General features: G+C 45.1%; 1 protein-coding gene across 1 annotated transcript in view; it reads left to right on the plus strand.

Moving 5' to 3' along the window:
- Window positions 1-13,491: 13,491 nt before the first annotated feature.
- The window catches only part of SCML4 (Scm polycomb group protein like 4), a 61,421-nt gene continuing 53,031 nt past the window's right edge, over window positions 13,492-21,881 (plus strand). The window contains exon 1 of the mRNA XM_053973886.1: window positions 13,492-13,692. Coding sequence (XP_053829861.1) covers window positions 13,492-13,692 — 201 coding nt within the window. The remainder of the gene's footprint in view (window positions 13,693-21,881) is intronic.

Consider the following 21,881-nt stretch of genomic DNA (forward strand, 5'->3'; position numbering starts at 1 on the left):
GAAAATGAAGGGAGGTTGGGGTATGTGATGTGGAGGTAAGCACACAGGAATATCCCCCTCTCTGAAATGGGGAGAGCAGGATTGATTGAGACTTCTGGTGGGTGATTTATGCTAATTAATTTGGAAGCTGGTGTGTTCTCTCAAACTCATTAATATCTAGCTCTGCAGATACAGAGGTCTCATGCAGAGGGACATACGGGAGGGGATGATGAGCACAGAGAAGCCCATCCTCCTGCCTGGGTGAAAGCTTCAGGGCAGGAAGGGAGCTGGGAGAAGAAAGAAGTGAGGCTCCAGCCCCTCTCAGGTACGCTCAGGGGGACTCAGAGCACGACTCAAAGAGTGCAGCTGACAGCAAACACTGTGGAAGGCTGTGCCAAGGGAAATGGTCCCTGAGGCCAGAAAGGGAAAGAGCTTTCCAGAGCAGGAAAAAATTGCCATGGATGCCCATCTGTGTGCTTTAAGACCTCACATGAGCTGGTTTTCCCTGAAATAATGTGAGGTTATTGAAACCTGTGATGTACAGGTCCAATGGCAAACAGGGCCATGTGTGCCACTCAGTTATTTCTCCCATCAGGGCTAGCATGCAGAGACATGTACAACCATGGGGACACTCATGTCTGGCCCTTTACCAGCTAAATGAAGGTGCAGAGGAACTGGAAATGCTAACGATGGTCTCGCTGTGTACTCAGCCTGTGTCCCAGGCTGTGACTGCAATCTTAATTACTGTTCCATGAAGAAGTGTTGCTAGTCAGAGGTATTGTAATTATTTATTGTTAGTAGGTCCAGGAGACAGTGCACTACATCCTTGACTTTTCTGTTTATTTGTTTGTTTTTTAACACAGAAATAAATGGCAGCAGAATAAATAAATAAAGTCAGCCACTGAAAAGGTCACATTTGCCTAAAGTCACAGTCCATATGCCAGTTTCTTATGCTAATTTTGGGACAGTGAAAAGCCTGACACTCTGGTCATGCTGCCTATGATTACTAGAGGGGGCTGCTCAGGTTGGTTAATGCAGGTGCCTTTAAACATCAGAAGAGAAAAAATGGGCTGGAAAGGCCAGGAGACTGTGCTCCATAAGGGGACATAAAATTAGAGGAAAGTGGGAGGAAAATTAAACAAATAAAGTCTGAAATTCTTCCTGGTACTCAGGAGGCTTTAGTCATCATGTACTATGGACAGCACCGGGCCACAGCCTCCTGATAAGGGAGAAAAGAAACTTGCAAGGAAAATAGGATGAACTCTGAGTAAAGAAAACAGCTTCCGACAAAAAAAAAATGGGGGGTGATGACATTGATGTATTGGATCCTGTGTGAATTACACCACAAGGGAGTAAATCTGATTTTGGACTTTAAGGTGCAGAGGGAGGAGTTTGCAGTGGGACACTTTGCCTGTTCTGCTGTGGGCATCTGAAACATACATGATCCACATTTAGAGACCGGTTTGGATTTTCAAGAGAGACACAAGAAGCTTTTCAATCTGCCTTTTCATTTCCTCTGCAATATCACAGAGATTGAATTAAGAGATACATACTAGTTGTCTCAAACACTGCTGCAAAGAGCTTATAATCTGTTCATAAGTGATGTGGTCACACACACAAACAATAAAAAGGATGACTTACCTCCATCCAGTGTGACCATCCCCTACAGAGGGGCAGGCAGAATGAACTATGACCTGCAGATATTTCATTTGTCTCATATTCATTTGTGCTTTCTCACTGGTAGAAGAAAGAGGTTAAAAGCTGAAATATTTTATCGAACAATTTTAAAATAACTTTGCATCGGAGCAGTGTGCCTGGGGCATAGAGGGGCTTTATGAAGGCTTTTGATTAAGGGGATTCAGGTGATGGGGGAAAAGAACAGTCCACCCTTCTGGCCAGGGTTTGTACAGGCACCCTGAGCCTTTCTCACCAAGTGCCCACTGTGCTTGGCAGGTGATGGAGGGAGGTCTCCCTGAGGGAAGGCAGGTGCCACCAATCATTCTCTGTGTCGCTCCTCTGGTGCTCCATACAGTGGGACAGCCCTGAGACACTGAGCAGCTCCCAGAGCCCCTGCTGCCACTGAGCACAGAAACCTCTGTGGTCCATCAGAATATGCTGCCGTGGGTGCCTGCTGTCAGTCTCAGGCTGCTGTGTGCCTCAGTCTGTGCATGAAGGCATTTCTTCCTTGGCAGCCCCTGGTATATCCAGGAGTTGTCTTTGCTACCTAAGTTGTTATCCCAATTAATAAGAAGAAATGTAGCCAGGAATGGAAGACATTGCCATTCTAGAAATCTCTTGCCAATTCTGTGATACAGACATAGAAAATATGAAAACAGTGACACCTTGAGCACCAGTAAACAATTCAACATGTGGTGGGGAAAAAATCTCTGTGTGCAGGATCTGAGTATGTAATGCAAGTTCCTCTCTGGTCCCACAGAGCCCTGTTGCAGAGGTTTAAGCTGTACAGCAGAAGCACATATGCCTTCTGCTGGTGCTCTGTGTTTGCTCTCACCAGCCACTGTCAGAATTACACAGGGGCCAAACTCTGGTTCCATAAAATGTCTGAAAGCTTTCTGTTAGTTGCCCTCAGATCAGGTTTGGAAATATGCCTTCTACTGACAGGCCCTTGCAAGCACAAACCAACTGAAAATTCATTCAGAGGGACCTTTCATCTGGGGTGTGTTTTTTTAAATAGCAGCAAAAGCAGACATTTAATCAGTACAATTTTTCAGATTCTATTGCTGAAGGTATGCAGACTCTGACACATGAGCCAGCTGGAGAGGTTTTGCTCTGAATATTGAGTTTCTAGGTGATGAAAACAGGGTTGTTGCCAAACACAATGTAAAAATCATTGAGAAAACAGAAAATGGTGGTTAGTTGGAGAAGGAAATGGATCAAAACAGTTCTGAAAAGTCAAGGTTATATATTTATTTAGAAAATGAATTACAGATATAGTCAAACAGGGGTGAACTTTAGAGTGCCTGTCCTTTAACAATCAGGCTCAGTTAGCAAAGTTTTGCTCCCCAGTCACAGTGAGCTGCTCCTTTCAAACTTGCTGCATGATATTCCCATGGTTCAGTCTTAGGTCTGAAATACTTTGCAGTTTCCCAGCACACTTTTATTCCAGATGTATCTAATCTGCACTTTGAGAGCCACCGGCAGCCTTCCCAAAAGACAGATCCAGCGTCCAGGCAGACAGCAAGCCTGCGAGTAGCCAGAACTCGCCTTCCCAAAAGGGGTGTACCAGCAAAAAAATCACAGCTGATGGTCTAAAACTTCCCCACTACCCTCTGCCAGCCTGCTTTGTGATTGCTGAGGTACCAGAGCTTTTCTGCTGGAGTGGGAAGCACTGGGGTGACCATCGGGTTCTCAAACAGTCCAGGTTAATGCAGCAGGCTCCAGGTAGTAATGCACATGCTTTTCTTATTCCTGAACTTAATTATTAAATTAATATCCTCTTATTCATGCTGTCCAATTAAAATGTTAAAATGTGATTTGAATATAAATGTATCTCTCATGTGTGGAAGTGGAAGCTTTCAGCATCTTCAGAATCTGTGGTCCCTGAAATCTCTAAAGACAGAAACATAAGAGCTACTCCAGTTTATGCCAGAAAACGATGAATCTTTTATAAGTATTATTTCTCAAAATGTAATAAAAAAGTGCATCAGATCCCTAAGGAATAAAGTTAACTTTATGTGAGAAATGTGTGAAATTTCTGCCCTCTGTCCAAAAGAAGATATTTCCCTACTGACTTTTGTAATATCAGTTCTTCAGATTTAGGGGGCTAATTTATTTCTTGGGGCAGATATCTGTGGTAGGCACATCAGCTCTGGTATGCACGAAAAACCCTCCTGGAGTCGTGGGCTGGCTGTTACTGGTGGTGGAATGGGAGGCAGCACATGGACTGGTGCAGGAGCAGGGGGGCAGGGCATGGCAGCCAAGCACCCCAGGGTTCCCCAGCATGCTGCTGGGATATCATTTGTGTGCAATTGGAGAAGCAGTGGACTGCTTCTTCAGGGCTCAGACTGCCTGCAAAGCATATTTCTGTGGGAAAGAGGGATCAATTCCACATCTTTTTCCTAAAAGAGGCACATTAGCCCTGGTGATTTCATGTAGTAGATATAATCTGGAAAAGAAGGAAAAATGGATATTTTATCCATATTGTGGGCTCAAGAAAGGTGGGGAATGATGGCATCTGTAGTCAGGACAGGGGCTGTCTCTGTATTAGAAATGTACTTGGCAAGGTAGCTCAGGATGGCAGGGTGTAAGCCATAATGAAACTCTGAGAGTAGCACAGGAGGCAATAAATACCAACACAAAATATCCAGACCATCTCAAGCTGTTCATCATGACAATTTTCTCTTTTACCATATAAAGTTTGCTTATATTTCTTATTAACCTGAATCTGGGGAAGACAGGGAGTTTTTCAACTTGACTCCAGTTTCTGTTCTAGGGATTCTTTCTGTTAATTACAGATGATTTCAGGGATCAGACCAGTTTAAATTAAATTGCTGGTTTAGAATCACAGCCGCAGTGCCATATAATTAATTAATCAATTAATTAATGTCAGACTGTCAGACATACTGGGCATCTTTGCACCTCCAGCACTAGGGGTTTGAGTTGGGAAAACTGAAACTTGAGGATCTTGGTGCTGGAAATCACAGCTGGTAGGTCAGGGAGAGAGGAACGGTGTACTCTGTGTTACAGTCCTCCCAGTCACTGGGAAGTCCACTCGGCCCCAGGCTGCTGATGGTCACAGGCAGGGTGGCAGAGAAGCAGGTGGAGGCTGACTGCAGCCTGGAAAGGGAGCAGCCCTCCATTACATATCCCCACATCCAGAGGGATGCTGGGGAAGGATGCAGGGTCTCATGAGCCACCTAAGCAGGAGAATAATGGCTGTGGAGGCAGTGGGGGAGAGCACCTATCTCCTTTAGAGACTTTGCAGCCTGTCAGCACCAAGGGGAGGATGCTCAGATGAGGCAGGGGAGGTGAGGAAATGAAGTGGAGGAAGCCTGATAGGAAGGCCTGGCAAGCAGAGCTTGGAAGTCTGCAGGAGCATCTACTTATATAATAAATACCAAAGTTATAATACTCAGTCCTTGGCCTTTGCTCTCCATCCTGCCTCTCCAAGATCCCAGAGGGAGTTTTGCATGGCTCCTGGACAGGTCCCCCAGCAGCCCATTTTACCACCCTCAGGATTTCAGGACAGGGGATTTTAAGAGGGTCTTTTTAACAAAATAAAATGACACCTGTGCATACACATAAGCTGAGGCAGGAGGTCTCAGGACAGTGAGGGGAGGGATCCAAGTTGTTTTTCTGGGACCTTGTCTTGCAAATGGTAAACCAGAGCCTGAGGCAAAGGTCTGCGAGTGGAACCCCACCCACGCCTGCAGTTTGCCAAGGCTGGACACCAAGTCCACTGTGTTTGTTCTTGCTTCTCTGCAATATCAGAAGTGGGGCCACTAGCTCCACATAAGATAGAGAGGGAAGGAAGGAATTGCCTTTGCTTTGTCCCTTCTTTGTGCACATTTTCCTTCACCGCCTCTGCAGAGTGACCCTTGCCACTCACATGGCCTCGCTCATCCATTTTTCACATCTTTCCTTCGGTGCTCTGCCTGTACTCACTCACTCCCCATAAAGTTTCATCCTTCCAACTCCCTGCTACAGGCTACACATCTGCAACAAAAATGTCAGGCCAAATGAAGAAAGGTAAGATCAGGAGGCGAGGCTGGCCTCGGCTGTTCCTGGGGGTCCCATTCTCGCCAGGGTTTTCAAGTTCTTCTGGCTCATTAAGCAAACCTGAGTGAGAAGGGCCATGCAGCTACTGCTCTACCTGCTGTCACCAGGGTGCTATCCTTCAAAAGAACACCTCCTCAAGGACAGCACTGTCATTGCTGATGAATTTAACTTTAAAAAAAAAAAAATCAGGCTCTAAGAAGACACTGGGAACCATTTTCCCTTTCTTTTGCTCTTAGTAGCAACAAAAGGTGCAGACACCATCAACAATTTTTGTCTGGATTTTGAAGAATCCTGTGTTTTTTTCTACCAGTTCCCTGTCTTTTCATTAAGGCACCCAGATGGTGAGAGGGAGAAGAGGGCAGGATACAGCAGAGACACTGCTTGCATGCTGCCCAGTCCTTTCCCACCTCAATGCAGCGACTGAAGATACCAGGACCTGCTCTCAGTACCTGAAGAGCAAGCCTGCTGCAGGACCCCTTCTGCTACTCCTGAGCCTGGAGCAGCCAGCAAAGCACCTGTGGCAGACACACAGGTGGGTTTCTGCTGCACTGAGACACGTTTGCAAAGGTAAAAGGGTTTTTCCTTGCTTTAACTCTGTTTGATTTGGATCCTCTGGCAAATTATTTAATGAAGCGCTATAGAATTGCTGTTGCAGGGTAACCTTCAGCACAGGCTGGAGGCATGGAGGTGGAAAGGCCTGAAATCTCCTGCAAAGAGAAATGTGCCATTTTCCAAGATGTGAAAGCCAACCAGCAGAGTGCCACCCATGCCCAGACTGGCTGCTGCACCTCCTTCAGCTCCCATGGGGCAGGCACAAAGTCAATCACAGCATTTATAGGAACAGCCTCAGGTAGTTTCCTGAGCAGAGGAGACAAGGATGCTTGGTTTTCTATAGACTGGTGACATTGGTGACCTGTAACTGCCTGATTCTGGTGTCTGAGAGGGTGTCAGGTCTCACAAGATTCTTTTCCCAGCATCAAAACTTTTATATTGTGTATTCTGCTCTCATTGTCTTGAAAGAGCACAACTGGGGTCTCTCACAACTGTTTTTTCCACATTTCCACCATTAAGCCTTTGCACCTCTTGCTTTTGTGCTCCATCAGGTCTGTTTGAAACAAAGCAACAAAAGCCATATGAGGAGTGAAGGAGAGCATGATTTTGTGAATACATGAACTCTTATTCTGCAGAAAAGTAGATTAAATAAATGAACCAACTTTTTGCCACGCATACCTCAGGTACAAAGCGATGTCACTGAAGGAAAACTGTCATCTCCCACAGTGTCCCTGGCTGACATGGTGGCTTCAGGGCAAGGTACACAAAGTCTATGCAGTGACAGATGCCACTGAATGTTGTTTTGGATGCTGCAACTACTTTCAGTTCTATCAAGGAGAGTTAAATTTCTTCTGTGCTGCAAGGAGATGACGATATGGGGCTACCACTTCCAACAAGAGACTACAGCTCATTAGAAATCCATGTTTTTACAGTCCTGAACATAAACATATTCACCCCTCTTGTATCTGTGTACACTCTTCACTGTAGCACTGCTCCATGTAGGGAAAACTTGCAAGTATCTCTTTGAATACCTCAGGATCAATCTTCTTGGGAGTGCCTTCAAGAAGAAAATGTGTTTGCATTTTCTTCAGCTTTTCTAAACTGCTTCTGAAAATGTCTAAACCATAAAATAGGTGGCAAAAAAAAAAACCCCAAACTACTCAAGGAACCATGGGGGGAACATATTAATTTATTCAAATGAGAGGTACTGAAATATTTTTCTCACTTTTCCTTGAGAAACAACATGTGGCAGTGGTTGGGTATGGGTGATGGGAGTGTGAGGAGCCTGGATCCTGCAATCAGTGGCCTTGTCCCAGGAAAGTTGCTTTGAGTGTCTTCTGGCCCCTGGAGAGGACTCTGTGGGACATGTGGGAGAAGTGAGACACTGAAAGGATAGTAAGTTCCTAACTTGCAACCTGACAAGGAGGCTGAAACAAGCCCAGGAATCTCATCTTTCTTACCCAGAAAACTTGAGTTTTCACTTCCAAAATGGCAATTCTTTCCTCTGCAGTATAATGTACTATTAACCAGGAACACAGGACAGCACAGAACTGGCCACTGTACATATGCATGAGCAACCAAGTGCAGGATTCACAAGAGTTAGTTTTTCCAGACTCATTTTATAATCAGAAGAAGGAAGTACACCTAGGACATGATAAACTCCACCCTAGTGTCGGGTATAAAATAGATAAGTCAAACCTAACTTTCAGAAACAAGACAAATTTTGGTTTAAGACACCTAAATGCAGATGTCTGCAAGGAAGGGACAAACTGGACCTGATCAGTGGACCCTAGAGCCACTGAAGCCACCACAAACTACATTTATATCTGGACACCTTCAAGCATTTATATCTGGGCACATCCCCACGCCTTCAACCATACTGGCCACATCTGTCCTGACTCCATGGGACATCAGACATCCAGTACCCATGGAGACACCTGTGTCCAAGTGTTTGAATGTAGGCACTTAGTAACAGTGGCTGTTACTAAGTCTGGTTGTCCGAAATAGTCATGTAGTGCTACCTTAGATGACTCGAAGCGTGTGAGATATTCTGGCAGATGTGACACAGGGTATCACGTTAAAATGACCAGGGGCAACTATAATGAGGTGAAGATAAACTGGGGTTTGAAATTAGGTGGGATGAATCCAAATTTTGGTTCCCACAGCTAGCACAGGTATTCGTGTTCGGGTTTTTTCTTGAATGACTGATTTGGGAAAATAGGCCTGTTTACTTATATGCAGTTGGCTAGACAGTCTCAAGAGTTCTATATAGAAATACTCTTCCTGGGGTCAAAATGAGCAAAAGAGTCCCTCAGAGAAGTAGCTTGTCATTTCAATCCCCAAAGCAATAGGCAAGAAAAGAGAAGTGGTTTGCAAATTACTGTAAAAGAACTTTGTGCCACAGATAAAAATTATCCTGACCTTTCTTTGAGCAATGGTGAAATGGGTGTTCACCATGAGAGGTCATTAGGCAATCACATACAGACATGCAGAGAATATTGGCTCAATGCTTTTATTAGCAAAAATTCCTACTGTCTGCTTCACTGAAACTCTTACCTTTCATGTACTCTGTGGTGCTGCTTTGGTATTCACGATGAAGAGATGTGTAATGTCTCATGTCCCTGAATACTCCCCAGGAGGAGCAGGCAGGTTTAAAGCTTGGCTTCCAGATCTGACAATGCTTTTCTTTTTTCTCACCTACTCCTCAGACCATCATCTCTGAGTGGTCACAGTCAAAGGACCGCCCTGCTGTGCACAGAGAAAGAGGGGAAAATAGTCATGTTACTGACTGAAAGGTATCCCCTCCCTCTTGTTTAACAATGTGATATTCCCCCACAAATATGCTTTCCTGAACATCTGAAGAAAAGACAGACAAGATCACAAGAAGTTTATCTCTTTTCCACGTTCCACATACCACTGTTGGGTATGTAGATCAGTGAGACACTAAGCTCTGTAGGAGTCAAGAGCTGGAGGCAGGGCTGCAAATGCTGACAGGTCAGAGTCTTTCTGCATCTGGGAGCAATGGGTATAGGGGAGAGAAGAGCAATCTCCTTCAGCTGCTGAGGAACGGGCACATTTTCTACTTGACTGCACCCCTGCAGGTTCCTTTGGTTTACAGCAGGAATTGCTTGTTCCTTCCCTATGTGTCATCCCTGTGCCTGTCCAGGCACGGGTTTGCATGAGACCTGGTATAAACCAAGTTTAAATTATCATCCTGTGGAATTACCGATGTAAAATTTAATGTGGTGTTTTTACCTTCAGTCCTTGCAGTTATTGGAGTGCAGGTTACAAGCTGCATTTATTGCAGACATTTATTTTTATTAAGAATGGATCTTTGCAGTCCATCAAAAACACTCAGCTTGGGAGGAAATGCACCGTAGCTCCCTCTGCTCTCAGCTGTAGCTTCCAGCACGGTAGTCTGCATTGCTAATTGTGCAGCATACACACCAACACGTGGTGCAAGGGGTGGATGGTGCAAAGCACGGGCTGTTAGAAACATCCTACAGCTCACCAGCTTTGGCCTAGGGAATGTTTTCTCCCCACCCCTGGCATCCCATGGGGCAGACTGCTGTACACAGGGTGCTCCTCAGGATCCTCTGAAGTCACAGCTGAACCTGTGCTGCCGGACGGAATGAGACTTCACCCTTCCTGCAGTGCTTGCCTGGATGTCAAGGTGGGGAGAGGTGTTTCCCTGCTGCCTCCTCCCTGGGACCTGATGGGGCAATGTGGAAGGCAGGGTTAGAAATTGTATTTCCAAATGACAGTGTTTGAGAGACAAGTCAGGAGAGGTTACCCTGTGCCTAGCCCTGCATTAAGTGATGAGAAGCCATAAATGCAGTTTCCTGCTGTTATTTTTAAACTAAGAATAGAAATATGATAGACCCAGGTCAGACTGAAGCTGCACCATCCTTGGGCATCCAAAAGCTAGTGCATTTGGAAAAGTACAAGGACAGGGCAAACATACACTGATTTCCCTCCTATAGCATTCTCCCCAGCTATTTGTACTACAGTGCCTTCCTGAACTGAGGCGATGCCTTTGTTAGCAGCCTGTAATTTGCTTCCTTGAATTTGCCCTTAAATCTCATCAAACTCTCATAACTTGCCTTGAACTCACCAATCTTTCCAGCACTGAGTTGTGGGTCAAACCCAGGCTGTGGCAGTAGTCAGAGCTGCCCTAGGAAAGTCATTCCAAGGTAACACCCTGACTTTGCTGGGGGGCAGTAAGACAAGCCCCTGTGTCCCTCTGACCTCTTTGGCCAACTGCAATTTTACTGCATGCTTTTCCATCCGGCCCAAGAACTTCCTCCTGGCTGTCAGAGAAGGTCTTGCTGTGACCTCTCACTGTCAGGCAGAAGCAGTTTTTGTGTTTTTGCTGCCCTTCCCTGCTGCTGGGGAGCACCTTTGCCTCACAGGATCTGCAGCAGCACGACAATAAATGCCACCAAAAGCACTCACGTTTCCCTAGGCACACAGGGAAGGAGAATCAAGTCACGGTTGGGCTTGTAATAAAATGTAATTACAACAGCTTGTATACTGAAGTTGACAATGTCTTTGCTGTATCAAATCAAGTATGTTACACTGAGATCCTTTTGTGCACAGTGCATCTGGGTCTTGTGTGTCAGCACATGTGGTGAGGAGCTCTAAGAGGTTTTGCCAAAGCAGTGTCACAAGTATTGGGAGTGCAGAAACAGCACAAAAAACTGTGATAGTTAAAATTTAATGTGTTTCCCTGAGCAGCATGTATTTAATACTTCACCAGTTGCAAAAGAAAGTAACATTTCAGACAAAGAGATGCTCTGGTCAGTACATCTTGTTTTGGGGGTTGATAACTCAGAGTTTCTGGGGTGCCGTCAGCTACTTTTACCATCAGAGGAGAATATGATACAGACAATGCAGTGTGGTGTTCTGTGCAGGTGCACAGCCTCTCTCTCACAGCCCCATGGCCACCAGTGGTCCCTCCTGCAGGAACCACTCCCTTCCTCAAGCAGGGAGCAAATCTGGGCTGGATTTGTCTTCCTCAGCCTCCACTGAGCTCTGCTGCAAAGGTTTATCTTGCCAGGTTTTGTTTAAAGCAGACGAAAATGCAGAGCCTGCAGCACTGGGCTTTCAGTGTGTTTTGGTGCCAAATCCAGTGTAATTGTTGCATTTCTTTTCCCTGCTGAACTCCCTGCCTACAGACAGCCTGTAATGTAAGATCCTGGGAATGTTTTGTTTTGGGAGGTGGAAGAGACACTGAGGGTGTCTGTCAGAAAGCACTACAGGGAGGAAAATGAACACTGCTGAAGACAGAAGGAAAGCAGTGATGTTCAGGATAAACTGGGCCTTTCCATTTAACTCCTGCTGTGGCAAGCCTGATGATTTTAACCCTGAAAGGACACTCTCTGCAGTCAGGAGACTTTTCTTTGGTAAAAATCAGAGCCCCATGGCAGGCTTTCATGGGGTTCCCAAGCTGGCTGAGCATGCCTGGAGAGTGAGTGCAACCACAGTGACTCTGGACAATATGGTAAATCAGGCACTGCAAATTTGCTCTGCTCTGATGTTTGACATTCAGTATTTGCTTGAGAGTTTTAGGCAGGTGGGGTTGAAAACTAGAAATGTTATAATCGATCTAGAAGTCCCATCATATATAATGGATCTATCTGAACAGAGCAGATACCCCTAGCTTTATTGAAAACACACAGGTTTTAAGATATTGCAAATAAATGCATTTATTGGAGGACCTCTATTTTTTTATCATACAGGAGATTGTGTAAACTACAGCCTGGATAATACCATAAAAGTAGTTTCTTTTTGGTTAGTCACACTTACAGAGTTTTAACTAGGCATAATATGCTTACCTTTGAAACAAAGAAGCCTCCAGCTGCAGATACTTGTCACCAGAGGCCCCTGTCAAGTGGTACCCTTCCCACTATGTAAGTGAGCAATCCTGATTTCATTCCCAGCAACATCAGCTCTGATCACACTGGGTTCTGAAATTGTGAAATTTGAAGTCCTCTGAGAAATGTGTAGACTTTATAGTTTATAGGTTTTGTAAAAAATTGTAGTTGTTTGTAGTAATAAACAAACCTTTATTTGCTTTATGTAGAGAATGCTCTTGAACTGCATCTTTAGGTTTTCTCTGAAGCTGAGAGAACAATGAGCCTGCTCTGTGGAAAAAAAAACCCAGGAAACAGGGAGTCTTCCATTATCACTGGCCTGAGGGAGCACAATTTTGACAACATTGCAAGGTTTATCATAAAAGTATGAGAATTGCTTGGACCTTGGTGTCTAGCAATGCATGCAGGCAGGACTGGGGATACTATTCTGCCCATATGCAGGAAATCAAATACCTGGACAAAAGTACATTTGGAAACATATTGCTACATCTGCTTTTTTTAAAATTAACCTTTGTTCATAGGTGACCCTAACTAGAAGCTGTGAAGGATGCCATATATTCCCTTGGTATTGTGTGTATAGCTGTATATTTATTTTCTTTATTAAAATCTGGGCAGAGGAAAATGGACCAGATTCCACTCCATTACCCCTGCTCAACTTCAGCAGCTGCATGGAGTTGTGGTGAAGTCAGTGTGCTAATGGAGTACATCCAAAAGCCCACTACTAACATGGGTGGTAACAGATGTTATAAAATTGCAGAGAGGAAACGTTTGGCAATTACTCTCTAACGTGGCTACCTCGTGCTGGCAGCCTCATGCCCAACCCAGCCTCCCCACCCAGGAGTGCTGTGGGTGAAGAGGAGAGAAGTCCATTTTGGTATTGGTAGTACTTCTGAGGTGAGGCAGTGCCACGGAATTTGTGAAAAAAAAATCAGGTTGGCAGGGACTTTAGGAGATCATCTACTCCAAACCCCCTCTGACTGATGGCTGCAAGATCAAGCCTTCATCACACTTAACTGCAGGATGCAGGGCTGAGGTGGTATCCCCAAGGTTGTGGGATTCACCTATTGGACATCTGCAATAGAAGCCTCACCACCTAAGCAACTCCCTCTACTGTATTCATGGCCAGGAGGGGGAAAGGGGAAAGATAAGAGTTTTGTGGTCAGATGAAGATAAGGCTTTGGTCAGGTGAATCCCACCCAGGGTCATACATCTGTGGTCTGTTTCTTGCTGCTTTGTGAGCAACAGTAAGAGGGAAAATTACAACATTTAAAAAAAAAACTAAAATGAAAATTAAATAAAGAGTTGGTTTGCTTTTTTTTTTTTTTTATTTGTCTCCTTAGGGCAGATGAGCCACCCACCGTGCCTGGACCCGAGCCTGGCTGCTGGGGAGATGCAGTCCCCCAGGACGGCAGGGAAGAAGCGAGGGCGGCCGCCGCTCCAGCCAGCGCCCATCAAAATGGCTGTTCACAACCTCTTCTCAGCACCAGCCACTGCTCTGCCAGTCATGAAGATCCCAAAGAAGAGAGGGAGAAAACCTGGGCACAAGGTAGACGCGTGACTTTCACATTCCTTGTCCACTTCCTGTAGGTCTTCATACTTTTTCTTCTAGAATTTCAGCTGAAATGCAGGAACAGAGGAAGAGTTGTGCAAGTCTGGGGCAGAGCAATGCAAAGAATAAAAAATCAAAAGAGAAGATTATTTATCTTCTACCTTAGCTGATGAAAAAAATCACAGAATCATAGAGTATTCTTAGTTGAAGGGGACCCATCAGGATCATTGAGTCCAGCTCCTGGTCCTGCACAGGACATCACAAGAACCCCACTATGTATATTTTCCCAAAGGTTAAAGTTATTTTAATTTGGTCTATTTGAAAATGTTTTCCACAGTGTTGTGTGGGAAGGCTGCACACCTTCGGGGAAGGGTTTTTCATTTGTCACTTTCCTCTCTCTCACTAACAGTGATTAGAAATTAAACAAATTGAACAGAGAAGGAAAGGAATAGAGAAGAGAGGAAATAAAGGGGGGGGAGGGGAAGCTACTTTGCAAAGGAAAAAAGAAAAGAGGGGCATTTGAGGAAAAGAATTGTATTTCACTTCATTAGTCTGCTCCTGCCCAGCTCTCTGTGCAACCCTGGGGCAAAGGCAGAAGTAAAGAAAGCCAGGAACCCTTAGTGCCTTAAGCCCTTCCGATGCTGCTGCTGGGCTGGAGCACACCACACCACACACTTGCAGTGGGCTCAGCACCAGTGGGAGCAGTGCCACTGTGATGCCCCACACCAGGCAAAAATGGGACTGTGATGCTGAGGGAAGGAGAATTTGTTCTGGGGAGTGAAATTGGGCTACAGTTTAGTAAGGGGTCTTGTGTTCAGCAGATTGCTCTGTTAATCTCTTCATCTCTGTCCCCAGCCAGCTCAGGGCACTGTACATGTTTGCCATGCCTGTTCCTTGTTTTGAATGGACACTGGTACAGACATGCAGAGTGTTACACAAGGAGGGCAAATTGCTGACTGTTGGAAAATCAGAGCTGCTTGAGTTTGTGGTTTCAAGACAGAAAAGTGAATAAAACAATCAGGGTATGCAGAAGGCTGACCCAGCCTTCCCTGGAGAAGGTCTTGTCCGAGGTGTTGCCTGGCTCTTCCATGGGTCTCTCCTGCTTCATAGGAGGCAACAACGTCCCATGCATATTGCTGCTGGCTGAGCTCTGGACACAGGGACCAATTGTTTGATTGCTGTGATCCTTGGATTTGAGTTGAATCTAGAGCAGGCTACCCTCATCTTTACCTTTCCCTCCTTTTCACCTCCTGCCGGACCTTCTTCTTCCCATCCCCTAACCTCTGTCTAACAGTAGTCCAAAATAGAGCTCCAAGCTAAGACTGGGCCAAATATTCAAGTGTTTTGTAAAATGTGGGATATGGAAATACTTTTTATTCTTTCAATTCCACATCAGGATAAAACTCCAGGATGGAAACATCTGAATTGCTCTACTTGACGTATTTCTTATTTCAAGTTTATTGTTTATTATATTTATTTCAAGTAATTTAGTTATTATCAGTAAAGTGGGTGACTTGCAGACTCTTCAGATCAAAACCATCCAGTCTGGACAATAATACTTTAAAAATGTGCTGAAATTGGTTCTTTGAGGTTTGAGATTGAATGATTCGCCAAATACCACAATGACTAGGTATGCAGGGTTTTTCAGACCCTGTCCCTTCTGTTCCTGCTTCTCTTGGTGACCCCCAGTTCTTGCTCATGCATTTACATGTCATTTGTAATTTGAAAAAAAAAAAAAAAAAAAAAAAAAAAGCTGGGGAATATATTCTGTTCTATCCCAAATTCCCCTTCACCTGGAAAAAAGGCTTTCACCGATCACCACATATATATAAATGGGAGAAGTGGTAGACCTAAATTCCTGGAAATGCTGCAGTAATACTGTGCTTTGGACCTATGTGGCCGAGCATTTGATTGCTCTGTCCCCCACTTCTTCCAAAGGGACATTTTATCCCTGGCTGGGTACCACACGCTCCTCCTCTTTGTCGCCAGGCACTTAGTGAGGTGGCAGTAGCACCCCTCCTTTGGCAGTGGATCTGAGATGAGGCTCTTTCTTGGCAAGTGTGGCACATAAAAAGGCATTCTTTTGTAACCAATGGCTTAGGTGGATGGAGCTGACATTGATGAGCTGCAGCACCCATGGCATCTGGCCTGGTTGATTTGCGCTGTAGAATTTGTACACCGAAGCAATGTTTTCCGTGAGGTGCCTTCGTACACTGTGTGCTCAGCTGAAGTGAACCCCTCTCCATCCAAAGCACTTCCCCAGCGTGAGTCAAAAATTACAATGTTTGATGGGGAACTCTAGCTTGATTTAATTAGCTTGGTAATTGTTTGACTTTCCAATACCACAAGACTTAAATGCATTTTAAAAAATTACTCCCTGCCCAAATGGCAGACAACCAAATTCTTTATAGCAGCCAGAGAGCTGAATTGTTACAGAACAGATGGAAAAATACTTCTGAATTTTTAAGAAACTAGGAATTTACAGCCTAGATTTAAATTTATTTTGACCAAGATGTGAATAACAGACACTTTCAATCACATGCTCTTTATAGACAGGTGACCCATTGCCTGTTTTCATTGATAGTAAAGCAAATATCTATGTCTTCCTGAAATGACATTTCATCACACTTCATCACCAAGAAAAGTCTTTTCCTTGCTATCCTGTTTATTTTCTCACAGCTTTGGCTATAAAATTTCATCAGCTGTTTTTCCAAAAACTGTTTTGTACCTTATGTGGAGCTATTTGCCATAAAATGTTACATTTCCCCAAAATACAATATTCCTTCTGATTGTCTAAATCTCTGGGAAAAAGCCTATTCTGGCAGCCTGGGGGGAAGTTAGTCCATGGATGGGTTTTATTTCTCTGGCTGTGAGTGAGAGCAGCCCTGAAGAGCTGCCTAGAAAGCCTGTACAAGGGAAGGGTTTGTTAGCACCCTGCAGGGATTCGCCCTGTTAGAGGACATTGGAGGGACATGTGCATGGGGCAGCACTGCAGCACAGACCATCATGTCCCCCCCAGAGGGCAACAAAGCCATGGCACCCTTTGAGCAGCTCGAGGGCAGTTTGTCCCTCTGTGCAACCAGTGCAGCTCCCAGCTGGGGAGGTGGCACCAGCCCAGATCAGCCAGGTGGGGTGGGCAGCGAGAGTCACACGTGTGGAGTGACAGTTTCCATTACGGGGCATAGGTTACCCTGCTGCCCTAGAAGTCAGTATTAATGATGACAAATAAGCAGTCAGGACTCGGACACACTGGGAATGAGATTGCACAGACAACCTTAAAGTGTCCTGTTTATTCACCTGTCCTATGATACAGCCTTGGATTTCAAGGTTGTATATGCTCCTGTCAAGGTTACCCGCCTCATTCACTGTGAAACGCTGATGGGAGGTAGGAGGCTGTGTGCAGGCTGGCTTGCACCATTTGCTGTGCAGAAGAAAGTTATTGCACGACACAAGAAGAAAAGGTGGGGAAGACCTTGGACTGTGTTTGCCTTTGCCAGCTGGCCTCCCCTCTCACCCTCAGTGGCTGGGCTTGTGTTCTGCTGAGTCTCTTCACTCACAGCCAAATGCACAGAGCCACGGACCCCAAAACATGTGCTCAGAAGCTCTGTGCTTCCCTGGTGTATGTTTAATGACAACCTTCTGTCCAGCCATCAGAAGTCCATGTGGCAGGACCAGGCTGGCTCAGACACTCACCTTAGTGCACAGTTGCAGGGGCTGGAGATGGTTCTCTCTCCAGCAGCAAAAGGTCTCATTGCCGGGAGGTGTCCCTGCCCTCCTGTCTGGAAGAACAAATGCCCATGGGAATGGGGTGAATCCCAGCCTTTTCAAGCAATTGTTTTTTCAGGACAAGGGACAACTGGTACAGGGGAAGGGAGCAATAAAAATGAGAACCTGCATCTAAGTGGTTTAAGAAAACTGCAGGGAAAGATTGTATTGTGGTTCATCGTGTTAGTTTCCCATGTATTTTTTTATACAAGCTTGCAGAGACCTTCAGAAAGAAAAAAAAAGTTGCCTGGCAAATGTTCTTCACCCTCTTTCATTTTTTTTGGTGGGGAATGACATAAATACCAGTTAGATGAATACTGGCTTCTCTGAGGAGGTGTGCAAATTGCAATAAAAACTCCAGGACTTAGCAGAGTCCTCCCCATCCCCAGCCACCGCAAATTCAAACAAACTTGTAGCCAGCATCAGTGGCACAAAAGCCCACTCTCTCTGCATCTAATGCGTGGTGACTTTGATAAAGTAGACAAACTTATTTCCTACCCAAAATCCCTGATCAGCTTTCTCTGATCTCAATTCCATGGTAGCAAGTCCCTAAGAGTAGGGGGTTGGTTGTAGATCTTGTTTTAAAGCAACCACTTTTGCATCTCATGCTGTGCACATTAAAACTCATGACATTTGATATTCAAAAGCTGATTCCAATGCCTTACCACAAGGATTTCCCAATGTGCTCTGACAGATTTCCTCTGTCTCTTTTTCTCTTTCTCTTTCTCTCTTCTTCACTGCTTTTTTTGACTTCCACACATATGTGCTTTCTACTGGCAAGCTCTCAGTCAGTCAGCTGGTTGGTTGAGTTAGCTTTTCAGTAGAGAAGACTCAGTCCAAGAAAAGACATCTTTAAATGGAATACTTTGAGATTTACCCTTCATTATATTCAGGGACTACTCAGGGTTTCAGTGGCCAGGAGGTAGCTAAGCTGTTGTTTGCTTAGTGTACTGTCTCTTACACTAATCAGGCATTGTTTTATTTTGATCTAACAAAGGCCAGTTCTCTACTACCCCTAATAAAATGGCATTTACCTGTACCCAGAGGCTGTAGAGCACATTTTATTGCAATTAATTTTGCAGTAAATTGTTCACTAAAACAGGGGAGTTTCCACAAAGAAAGAGGCTTCCACACTACAGAGTTTATACAAGCCTTGCCCTCTGTTTATTCACTCTTGAAAATAATCCTGCCTGGGCTGTCGGAACCCAGAATGTCCCTCGGACACTCTTGGATGTTCTGGGCCCAGGTCAGAAGCATTTGAGACCCTGGCATGCAGCCAGAAACCCCTGTGGCTTTGAATCTGATCCATGGAACAATTTACCAACCTTGCAGGAAGAACAAGAAATCACAAAAGTTTAGATATTATAGTAGAAGTAGTCACAAAGTGAAAGGAAGAATCTTTGAGTGCTGTACAGGGGGGTTTTAGGCCTTGTACAGAGGGGTCTGAGTTTTGTACATGGGGGTCAGAAGTTCTAAGATGGAGGGATTTGGGCGTGCCTTGTCCTCCTTCTTTCTCCTTCCTAACCTCCATGTTCTTGGTGGTGTTGGCACTCACAGATTGGTTTAGAGTAGAAAGTCACCATTCAATATAGGTGATAGGCATTGGGGAAAAACTATAAACATTTAACACGTAATGTGTGATATAAAAGATGGCACCAGCCCCCTGGCAGAGTCAGAGTGTGTTGGAGAGAGTGTGTCAGTGTATGTGTGTGTGCCTGTGTCTGACCTGCTGAAAGACCACAGCAGTTCAGGAAGAAAATCTTTTAGATAACATACAATAAACTAACTTGAGACCGACTAAAGACTACTGAGTCTTTCTTTGAAGGCACAGGTTGGAGGAGAGACTTTTCCATCTTTCAGGGTCACCCCAATCTGGGGGTGAGCCCTGGCACTGGGCCTCCAAGATCTAGGAGGGGAAAATGTCTGATGATGCTGGTGAGGCACTGCACAGTGTTGGTGGGGCAGCACACACTCACGAGGCTCAGGGGCTGAAGATGGGACTTTTGTGCCTCTGTTGGGACCAGAGGAATGTGAGTCAGTAAGGATATTAAGGAGCCAACACACAAGTGAAGCAGAATTTGTCAGGTGTACTGTCTCAAAAATAATATCTATATAGAGAAATGTAAGAGTGAGAGAATACAAGTATTGCTAGAACCTGACCAGAGGAGGACAGCAAAGCCAGTGAAGAGTCTGGAGGAGTACTATGAGGAGCAGTTGAGGGAGCTGGGGTTGTTTAGCCTGGAGAAAAGGAGGTTTGGGGGAGACCTTTTCAATCTCTACAGCCACCTGACACGAGAGTGTAGCCAGTGGGGTCGGTCTCTTCTCCCTGACAACCAGCAACAGGGAAAAGGGAAATGGCCTCAAGTTGTGCTAGGGGAGGTGTAGATGGTATATTTGGAAAAATTTCTTCACTAAAAGGGTGTTCAAGCATTGGAACAAAGGAAATGGTGGAATCATGTCCCTGGAAGTGTTCAAAAGAAATGTAGGTGTTTAGGGACATAGTATAGTAGTCCTGGCAATGTTAGGGAATGATTGGACTCGATGATCTTAGCAGTCTTTTCCAACCTAAATGGTTTTGTGATTCTATATCTGCACATCTCTCTATAAATATACCTATTTTATATAATAAATATAGAGTGTGTACAAATGCACATATGTATATATATATATATATTCTTTGTATATGTGTATATATACATATGTGATCAAAAACAAACCCAGAGGCCTAACATAGGGGCTACCCAAAGTTTCACTTTGCCAGCCCACTTTGCCACAGAAAAGTGAATAATTGACATATTGCTACAGAATGTAATAAATCATTCTGCTTCTCACCTTCTTACATAGAATAAATCCCAAACTGGATGGAGACCTTGATTTTTGAAAGTCTGTTCTCTTCCCATTCAGTAAAGGTTTTGATACTGTCACAGTATCCTTCTGGACAAAATGTCAGGCACACAGCTGGATAAACACATCATGCCATGGGTGAGCAACTGGCTCACCACTCAGGCACAAAGGGTTTTAGGGAATGGGGTGACATTGGATTGGTGACCTGTCACTGATGGGGTTCCACAGGGCTCTATCTTCAGCCCTGTGCTCTTCAACATCTTCATAAATGACTTGGATGCAGGACTGGAAGGGATACTAAGCGAGGTCACAGATGATACAAAACTGGGAGGAGCTGTTGATTCCCTTGAGGGCAGGGAGGCCCAGCAGAGAGACCTTGGCAAATCAGAGGACTGGGAAATCACCAACCATATGAAGTTCAAGGAGGGAAAGTGCCTGATTCTGCACCTGGCATGGATACACAGACAGACTGGGCAATGAGAGGCTGGAAAGCAGTGCTGTGGAAAGGGACCTGGAGGTGCTGGTCAGTGGCAGGTGGAATGTGAGCCAGCAGTGCCCTGGCAGCCAGGAGGGCCAGTGGTGTCCTGGGGGTATCAGGCTCAGCATCGCCAGCCAGGCAAGGGAGATTGTCCTGCTCTGCTCTGCTCTGCACTGGGGTGGACTCATCTCGAGTGCTGGGGGCAGTTTTGAGTGCCACAATATAAGAAAGATAGTAAACTATTCAAAAGCATCTAAAGGAGGACAACAAAGATGGTGAAGGGCCTTGAGGTGAAGCCATATGAGGAGCAGCTGAGGTCACTTGGTCTGTTCAGCCTGGAGGAGACTGAGGGGGGACCTCATTGAAGTCTGCAACTTCCTCATGAGGGGAAAAAGAGGGGCAAATACTGATCTCTTCTCTGTGGTGAGCAGCAACAGGACCTGAGGGAATAGCCTGAAGTTGTGTCAGAGAAGAGTTAGGTTGGATATTAGGAAAAGGTTCTTCACCCAGAGGGTGGTTGGGCACTGGAACAGGCTCCCCAGGGAAGTTGTCACAGCACCAAGCCTGACAGAGTTCAAAAGGATTTGGACAATGCTCTCAGGCACAGGGTGTGACTCTTGGGGATGGTCCTGTGCAGGGCCTTGATGATCCTTGTCGGTCCTTTCCAGCTCAGCATAGTCAGTGATTCTGTGAAAACAAACTGACAGCACTTTGTTGCTGGTCTTTCTTGATCCCAATCTGAAGGCAATACAACTCTACAAAAACAGGACAACAAAGGCAAGTGAGAAATGGCACTAACCAGGGGCCAGCTCAGGGTCCCTCATACTCTACAACTGCCATACGGCAGAAGGTCAAATCCACAGCTTGTCTCAGGTGCACTTTTTGATTTTTTTTTCCCTTCTTCAGACTGAAAACAAAAGGGGGAGGTAAAAACTCACTGCCCCAGGGGAGGTAAAAAGTCACTTAGATGTCCCTAAGTCCTACGTACTTCCCTCTCCTTTCCCCAGCTTTCTAGTTTTGCCATTATGCTGAAACAGTGACAATTATTTTAGACATTTGTAATTCATAGTCACGGACAACAAAAATCTTCATCCAAAAC

Source organism: Vidua macroura, chromosome 3 (genome assembly GCF_024509145.1).
Source record: "Vidua macroura isolate BioBank_ID:100142 chromosome 3, ASM2450914v1, whole genome shotgun sequence".
Classification (NCBI taxonomy): Eukaryota; Metazoa; Chordata; class Aves; order Passeriformes; family Viduidae; genus Vidua; species Vidua macroura.